General features: G+C 37.3%; 1 protein-coding gene across 1 annotated transcript in view; it reads right to left on the bottom strand.

The window, feature by feature from the left end:
* The window catches only part of LOC101823350, a 70580-nt gene extending 62395 nt beyond the window's left edge, over window positions 1–8185 (bottom strand). The window contains exons 1-5 of the mRNA XM_040743690.1: window positions 8067–8185; window positions 6246–6412; window positions 4720–4809; window positions 2609–2827; window positions 97–239 (exon numbers count right to left, since the gene is read on the bottom strand). Coding sequence (XP_040599624.1) covers window positions 97–239; window positions 2609–2827; window positions 4720–4809; window positions 6246–6360 — 567 coding nt within the window. The 5' untranslated portion in view covers window positions 6361–6412; window positions 8067–8185. The remainder of the gene's footprint in view (window positions 1–96; window positions 240–2608; window positions 2828–4719; window positions 4810–6245; window positions 6413–8066) is intronic.
* Window positions 8186–9594: the final 1409 nt, after the last annotated feature.

Below are 9594 nucleotides of genomic sequence, written 5' to 3' on the forward strand. Positions count from 1 at the left end.
TCTTTCAACAAACAAGCCTGGGCTCAGTATCTCCCTACCCAAGGATTGGAGAAGGAGTCAGAGAATAAAAAAAAAACATGTCAGAGTGTACAGTACCAGTTCATCATCATCATCTATCTTTAAAAGGGATAAGCTGCAGTCCTGGCAGGTCTGACTACATCCATTCCAGCGTTTATTGTCCATGAAGAAATAATAACATTTTATGCCAAAACAGAACCACTGCACTTCAACACGTTTGCCTATAACAGAGAATGGAATGATGAAAATTCTCATGTTCTGGTATTCTGTTATTAGAGCATTGCTGTAATTGCACATCTATAACTAAATAAAATTTCAGAGCTCTAAGAAATTAAAATTCTAGAATTTTGAGAGACCCCTGTATGCCCATGTTCTATGTAGCATTATTCATAACAGTAGATGTGTAGAAACAGCTGATGTGTCCATTGTGGATAAATCAGGAGAAAAATTAAGCACATGCACACTAAGGAATACTATTTATCCTTTAAATTGGCTGGTCATGATGGCTCATACCTATGACCTGGGCACTACACAGCATGAAACAGGAGGATCACCAACAGTTTGATGCCAGCCTAGGCAGAGTAATGACATCCATGCCAGTCTTGGCTATAAAGTAGATGCTAAGACATCTTGGTCTACAAAAATAAAACCACATCTCATACCTCAACACCCCAAAGGAGAGATGCTCAACTAAGTGACAAACATGAATGAACTCAAGGATGGTGTGCAAAGTAAAACAAGCCAGGCCCAAGATTGTATTTTGTGACTCAACTCAGATGAGTGTTCTAATGCAGCCCAGTTCTAGGAATCAGAGGTAGTGACATACCAGATCTAGTGTACAGTGAGCAAACACTTGCACAGAGGCAGGTACAAGGATGATGGAATTCTATTCCCTCAGCAATGTTCTATGCCCCCAGTTCGTCCACACTTACTGTGCACTTAAGTTTGTGCTATAGTCTGTGTAAGATGCTCTTACATGGGTGTCAGTTAGGAGGCCTGGGAAATCTATGGGGCCTCTAGTTGTGGATCATATGAATGTACTTTGGGATCCCACTCCATATACAGGGATACTTTCTCAACCTAGACACATAGGGGAGGGCCAAGGCCCTGCTCAGAATGACATGACAGACTTTGAAGATCCCCCATGGAATGCCTCACCCTCTTTGAGGAGCAGAAAATGGATGGGATAAGGGATTGGTGGGGGGCAGGGGAGGAGGTGAGGGAGAGGGAACTGGGATTGACATGTGAGACAAGCTTGTTTCTAATTTAAATAAAAAAGGGAGAATGTATAAGGAATGAAAGCAGTTAGGATGTGATCAAGAGAGGATGAAGATAAAATATGAATAAACTACATGTCTAAGTAAGATGGAGGTAAATGTGCGTATCAAGTTAAATAAAATCCATGGGAGAAATAAAAGACGCATGAAGGAGCTTTTGAAGGTGTTAGTCTATTCTGGTTATGTTGATGCCTTTAAGGGATTGCCCACATACTCAAACAAGTCAAGTTGAATATATTAAAATATGGGCAGTTGGTATAGCAACAACATGTCAATATGAGGACCTGGGGAAAGCAATTCTCTATAAACAAAATTTATCTCCAGCCTTTGTTTTCCTGTGAAGTAGTATCATTATGTAGCTCAAGCTGGTCTGGAAGTTGCTGAGCTGTCCAAATTGTGCTCAAAGTTATAATCCTCCTGTCTCAGTCTCCTAAGAACAGGGACTACAATGGTTGCAATATGATACCATTTACAAATGATAAAGTTATTTTAAAATAATGCCCCAAACCTTTTTCTTTTCCTAAAACAGATTTTATAATGTAACAACTTTAAAGATATTATTAGCCCTTGCATAAGAATATTAACCCCTATCATGATGCAGTGAGATCATATGTAAAAGCTTTTTGAAAACTCTCAATTCTGAAAAAATATTTTATAATAAATGATAAACTGTGTCAATTAAAGCTAAACAGTCATGATGTAAGGTAAGAAAGGTTCCTTGTAATGCTTGATTCTTTCATCTTTCTGTGCTCATTCATTGTGTCACTGACAGAATAAGATAAATATGAACATGATTTTGAGGCTCCAAAATGTGCTGCTGGGAGCTTCACCATGATCACAAATGGGCCAACTCTCTCAGCCATGGCAGAAGGAACACACACACACACACACACACACACACACACACACACACAATTACTTTTATGACTTCATTCATATGAAATCTATAAGTCCATGTTAGCCTAAGAGTTTGGTAAATACACTCTTACTGGAAACTTCCAGGTTCTGTTAGCAACTAAGTTGGAGACTCTGGTTTGCACACAACCCAAAGGTTCCTGTTTTGTTAGCTTGTTGGCTTGCAGTTTCATCCTCTTTCAGCAGTTGAAGACAGAATGGCCACTATAATCTAGAAGTTATAAAATTCTCATTCAAAAAGGGATTTCTGGGGTTCCAGACCCTTTCGTGAGATAAGGAAAGCCCTAGCCATTGGCCCACAGATCACCAACATTGCAAGTTAATAATTGGACTTCAAATCTTCTGGAGAAGAAACAATACAAAATAATGCAATTCATTATTCAAGATCCCTTCCGTACCTGTGCGCTGTTTGCAATCTAAAACCTTGGTTTCCCCATAGCATCTGTTCTGTCTTCTGTTGAGGGAGTCCAGCTGTTTTCTGAGGGCCTCAAACTCTATAGACTTATTTCTCAGCATTTCTTCCCTTAAGTGGCTGTCATTTTTCATGGTGCTGTATTCTTGATGGAGATTATTTAGAGTATTCTGCAATTCATGTTTTTCTTGACTATACTGAAAAACTAAAATTAGTAGCAGATATAATGGCAAAAAATACTAATAAGGAGTAAATATTGTAATTAAAGATAACAGAGAAAGCCCATGTTGACAACGAACATATATCATTACTTTAACTGGTACTTTGGCATTTAGAAAGTAACACTTCAATTAACACACTATAGAAATTAAAACATGAATTTCTCTCTATAGGGGTAACTTTAGTATAAAGTAAACAATACAACTGAATAAAATTATAGTGGATGTTCCACACATCCAATTATTTATTTTTTCACAGTGCAAATATTTCAAATAAATATATAAGTAAAATATTCAGTGAATACTTAATAGAGCATGAAATTGTAAACTAAGAAACATAAAGAAATGGTACAATTATCATTGTATCCAAGGGAAAGCAAAATATCCAAATATATAACATTATCTTAGTACATTATTGGAGTGATTTCCTTTAAATTGTGAAGGAATAGAATAAAGCTTAAGTTTTAACATCTCTGTACAAAGAAGTTTCTTCACTTAACTGTGTCCTCAATAAACACAGAGGAAAATAAAAAGAACTTCATCATTTTGTTTACACAGCTGTTTCTCACAGACTGTTTACATATGTTTCATAATTACTTGGTCATGTAGGATAATTTTTTGATGTAACACAGACCCAGATAGTCAAACACAGTATGTACTCACTCATACATGGATATTAGATGTAAAGTAAAGGTTAATCAGACTACAATCCACAACCATGAAGAACCTAGGTAAACAGGGGTTCCCTAACAGGGACACACAGGGAAGGCCCCAGGAAATGAAAATAGTTAAGATGTCCTGGGTAAACTAGAAGGGTAGGGTTGGTAATGGGAACATGAGAGATCCAAGGACCCAGTAGGAGGAGGGACAGAGAGGAAAAGCAATGAAAAAGAAATCTAAATAGAGGGAACCATTGTGGAGTTAGGGAGAAGCATGGTGCTAAAGAAACTCTCAGGAATCCACAATGGTGGCCCAGCTAAGATTCCTAGCAATAGTGGAGAGGGATTTGAACAGGCCCTCCCCTTTAATGAGATTAGTGACTACCTTAATTGTCATCCTAAAACCTACATCCAGTAAATGATGGAAGCAGATGCAATGATTCACAACCAAGCGCTGAACTGAGCTCCTCAACTTCACTTGAAGAGACGGAGGAGGGAATATATCAACAATGGGGGATCAAGGCCATAATGGGAAAGCCACAGTGACAGTTGACCCCAACTAGTGGAAGCTCATGGACTATGGACTGTCATCTGAGGAACCCGCATGGGATCTAACTAGACACTCTGAATGTGAGTGACAGTTATGAGGATTGATCTGTTGGGGGAGCCTGGCATTGGCACCAGGACCTATCCCAGATGAATGAACTGGCTTTTTGGAGCCCATTCCTCATGGTGGGATGCCATGCTTAACCTTGATACGTGGGGGAGTGGTTTTATCCTGCCTCAACTTGTTATGCCAGACTTTGTTGACTCCCCTGCAAAAGGCTTTATCTCCTCTGAGGAGTGGATGGGGTGTGAGATGGGGAAAGGTGGGGAGCAGGAAGGGGAGGAATGGGGGACTGGGGTTAGTATAGAAAATGAAAAATTAAATTTTAGATGAATAAAAAAGCTCAGAAAGAAGACTATAAACAAGTTCTCAAAAGGAACTGTACCAAGAATGAGACAGATCAAGGCAGTTCCCAACTGTCCCAGAATTAATAGAATAGGTATGTCTGAGAACAGGACACTGTCCTATGTCAGGCAAAAAACAAAAGATATCCTGAGCTATTTAGGACATCCTTTGATTATAGACAGAATAAACAGAGTTGTTAACTGCATACTTTTTGTCTAAAGTTATTACTTAGGCAGAAAGGCAAAGAAGATGTATACCAGTTACTCACTGTGTTTCCCCAACAGTGCAACAGTCACCAGAAGAACGGAACAAAGGATTCCCAGAGGTATGGCAATGAGGTAACAGGGGACTGAACACTCTTAAATCAAAACAAACAAACAAAGAACAACCAATAAACTAATCATTATGAAAAAAACAGATCCCAACACTAATTACTATTTTGTATAGCATGGAAACAATGACATATTGGTCAGCATAAAAATTTTACTAAAGTTCATCTTACAGGCTTACTGAAAATGTGTTTTCAAATTTGTAGATTTCTGCCTAAACGGCAACCACTGTAGAAATCCTACATGTGTGAATTTTCACAGGATTTCAAACTTATTTTACCTTTGACCCTATAGTCTCAATCCTCCTGAATCGTCTAGAAGTAGCTGGATGACAGGCACATGCTCCTCACCCAGTTCTATAGGATCATAATTGCATCTTTCAGAAAGTACTAGAGGCACAGACAAAACCCAAGTAGAAGACCCAAAACTGGGCAGTTCAGGCAGCCAAAGGAGCATAACTGAAGTAGAGGTGTAAAGAAAGAGGGATAGATGATTTTTGAGAACTGATAGGGAACTGTGGCTGTTCTGGAGCTGACCTGTATACAGGCACATCCTTAAAGGGGCCTAAAATCAACTCTATTTTTTTATCACAAACTCCATTTTTTTCTAGACAATAATAAACACTTTGCTGTATCTTAGGTTTGGGGAATCTGAAAGCCAAGTCTATAATTATCACTGTCTAGGAAGTTAAGGTTCTCAACTTGGACTTCAACTGTTAAAGTTCAGGAACAGTAAGCAGAAACAGAGAAGAGAAATAAAAGTTTCCTCTTTTTATTAATAAACTTAATTATCTTTGACATTTCTGCAAATGCATAGTGTGGTTAGTCATCCCCATCCACAATACCCTCTCTCATCCAGTCTCTTCCTCTTCAGCGTACTTCCAAGGAAGAAGCTTCCTCTTTGGATGGACTACTTTTGCTGTTTCCTTACATTAGTTATTGGAAATATTTCAGACAATGAAAACACCTTCTGCTAGAGTGAAAGTATTGTCCCTAATGCATTCCATTTCCCTGGAACATTTGATTTTCTTCAGAGTCTAGTTTATAACTTTTTTAAGGTTTTAGAATGTTTCTTGACAAGGCTAAAAAATAAAAATCTCCTAATCGTTTCTCAAAGTTGATGGAATGCATTCACTTGCCACTTGGCAGGAATTTCTTATAGACTTCTATTGATCTGCTATAGTTGTCTAGCTTTCTCTGATACCAGATAATTATTAGTTTCCTTTAGTTATTGTTTTCTTTTCCTTTTTTTTACTTTTAAAAACTAATTAATTCATTTTTGAACAACTTTGTAAGTGGTTACTCTCCCACTATTACTCACTTATCACTCTCCTACCCCTGTGTATCACTAAGCCCAGCTAAAATGGAGGGTTATAATTTTCCATGGAAGTCAGTAGGATGTTATTTTAAAATATCAAAAGTCATAATGCATAAAAACAGGTGCATTTAGATATTTAAAAACTTACTTCTGTGGCCAGCTTCACTGGGCCCTTGAGTCTCATTAGGCCTTCCTCCATTCTGCAACCCTGAAGACGACTTATGGAATCTCACAGTTGCATAGGTTATCTCCTCATCACTCATCTTGGGCGTAAGTGAAGTAGGGTCTGTGTTAAAATCTGTCCTTGGATGTTTTCTAAAGAAGAAGTTAAAATGTCCACATTTAGGAGGGTACCTGGATCTAATGCTGCAGTGGAATGGGATGGGTCTGAATAAGTCCCCAACAATCAAAACACCCTAAATTACATGAACTGGCCGATTTCCACTAGAGGTAAGATGTCTTTGAAGATTTCTGTAATTTATACCTCTACCCTTCACAGAAATTGCTATTAGGAAATATAGAAAGAATTAAAATTTACTAATCAGTTATCATAATGCTGGCGTGGCCTATTTCTTTAAAATTTTCAGCATATATAAATGTTAGGCAAAATTTCTACCATTGTAAAATCAATGAAACACTATAAATTCAAATAATAGTCAAAGCTTTATGAATGAATAAAAATCTTTCCCTTAAAACTATTTATATATTTTGATAAACACATGAAAATAAAAATGTTCTTAGAGTCTTTTCAATTGTATATGACTCTCAGAGTTCTCCAGACACCACCTTTGAAACAATATATGAAGGTTAATCCTGCAGTTGATTAACATTTTCGGCTCTAAGAAACATAAATATTTCTTTTATTAAAGCCCAAACAACTGAGATAATGCAACCTCTCTACCCAATCACTGACTACATATTTTTCCCTGGGTCAGGCCTGATAAATACATAGAACTAGAGAAGACATTACTGCATGGGGTGACCCAAACTGAGAAAGAACAAGCTGCATGTTCTCTAGCATCTGAGGATTCTTCAGACATGCTACATAACCTGGGGTAACAGTAGCAACCAGGAAAGTAGAAAGAGATATTTCAGGAGTGACTTGTGGGAGTAATAGAGAGGGAAATAGTAGTATGCAACCTGAAGTTTTAATCTTAAATCATTCCATATACATGATTACTTAACATATATTTTTGTAGTATATGATACTGTCAGAGGAACCTATACCAAAATAAATTTAGTCATTATAAAGCAGTCATTAGCTAATGTCCATGAAGGATTAAATCTGATAATAGATGTAAATATATTATTAAATAGTAAATATTGGTAACTTGCCTTGCCCCCTACATTCATAGCTGAGATGATAGCCAACAGATAATATGGAAACAAATAATACATGGATTGATTCTCCTCTAGTTTTCTAATTTATGAAGTATTCTGAAATTATTCAAATTTTCCTTTATTAAGAAGAAAACTTTGCATTACAAAATTCTTATTTAAAACTGTTGTTATTATTGTGGGGCTTTTTGGCGGGGTGGAGGTAAATGAGCCATGGTACACATGTCCAGAGAATAACTTTATTGAGTGAGTCCTCTCTTTCCCCATTTGGGGGTCCCAAGGATCAAACTCAGGTCGTTAGTCAGACTTGTGTAGTGCATACTTTACACACTGAGCCCTCTTATCTGTCTCTTACCAAGACTTCTTCAAGATTAGTGTACAGATATTTAACCTGATCAAGAGTAATGAAGTCCACCCTACACCTTATTTACTTTGCACACAGCATTAGCCACAGAACACTCAGAAAAAAATAACCAGTGGTAAGCTCCTGTTTTCACATGCTACCAGAGTAACCCAGCCCTAACAAAAGCAACACAGCTACCCCATCAAACCCACTCTCATGTTACACCATCTGAAATTCTCTAGAGTATATTTAATCATTTTATACAAAAACAATAAAAGCAGCTGTTACCAGTTTCTTGAACCAGGAGTGGTTTTGGCAGATGGAATTGTGTCCCTAGATGGGGGACAAGTTGAGGCTTTCCTGGACTGATCCTCTCAGAAGTCCAAGAGAAAGACAGAACTGAAACGCCTCTTGACTGATACTCTAGCTCATGATTTTCAGCCCTCCTCTTAATGGAAACTGGAAAGAGGAAACTGCATGATAAAAGCTGATGCTGACAGAAAGGGAAGAATTAACTTAGCATGACAGAGGCTGCAAGTCATTTACATGACCAATACTTGAAGACTGAGAAGACAAACATGCCTGTGAGAAGGCTAAACCAGTGTTCTTAGCAAAAGTAAAATGAGGTGACTGACATTCGTAATTTTGTAATACACTGTTGGAAATTTTCCCTTATGTTATTAGAAAAAAGTTACTTCCTATTTTTGAATTATACTTATTACAGCTAAATGTATTTCAGGATGTCCTTAAAGCATGCATATTTCCACTGTGAAATTTGCTGTAAACATTTATAACTTTCTATGCATGCATGCTAGTTACTGTGAACATTGCTGTCATTCCATGTCCTATCATGGTATTTTCATGGTGTGAGATTATCAAGTATAAGACACTGAGCATGCTCAGCAAATATTTTACCACTGAGTTACATACTTAGGCTCTGGTTCTCTTTTGTTCTGTTTTTTACTTTGTTTATGTGTGTATTTTCTTTTTGCTTGTTTGTTTGTTTTGAGGCAGTTGTTATGTCATTATGTACCAGGCTGGTCTCAATCCTGTTGACACAATTTCTTCACTGCTGGGATTATAGCTGCATCCTACCACATCAATTTACACCATGTTTCTTGATGCTTTCTAATAAGTAAAAAGCTGTGGTGATATGTAGTTTATTATTCTAAAAAGTCACTGGAGATATAAATGCAAAGCTAGTCAAAACCATAGAGCCCGGCAGGGGTGATACACACCTTTAATTCCAGGATTCAGAAATCAGGTGGTGGTGACTCACTCCTTTAATTCCAGGATTCAGTAGAGAAAGGCAGATGGATCTCTGTGAGTTCAAGACCACCCATGGTTACATTAGAGTGAATCAGTCTAAAAGACCAACAGCTCACACAAAGGATGCCTCAGCATATGTGATCCCACACCTTTAATCCCAGCTCCAGAGTGGTATATAAGAGTGGGGCATTCAGTATTGAATCTCAGTGATTCATTGTCTAGCCGTGCTGAGGACAAGACAGCCCTTTCAACCTGAGGTAGAAGTAAGAGCTTGTGGTCAGTTGCTTTCCTTCTCTGATCTTCAATTTGAACCACAATATCTGTCTCAGGGCTTTTATTATTTGTATTACCAAAAGAATTTCTATGTTTTATAAATATTGATCTATAAGGTACTTTAAGTCAAATATAATTATCCATCACTTTTATACAGTATATATCAATTAAATCATCCTCTACTGGTAAACATTTAAATTGTTTTACTGCATTTTAGTGTTTTTAGCTTAAAAACTTCACGGAATATACATTGTAGCATTCATTGACAGAGTTT

This window comes from Mesocricetus auratus, unplaced genomic scaffold, assembly GCF_017639785.1.
Source record: "Mesocricetus auratus isolate SY011 unplaced genomic scaffold, BCM_Maur_2.0 Super-Scaffold_100001, whole genome shotgun sequence".
Classification (NCBI taxonomy): Eukaryota; Metazoa; Chordata; class Mammalia; order Rodentia; family Cricetidae; genus Mesocricetus; species Mesocricetus auratus.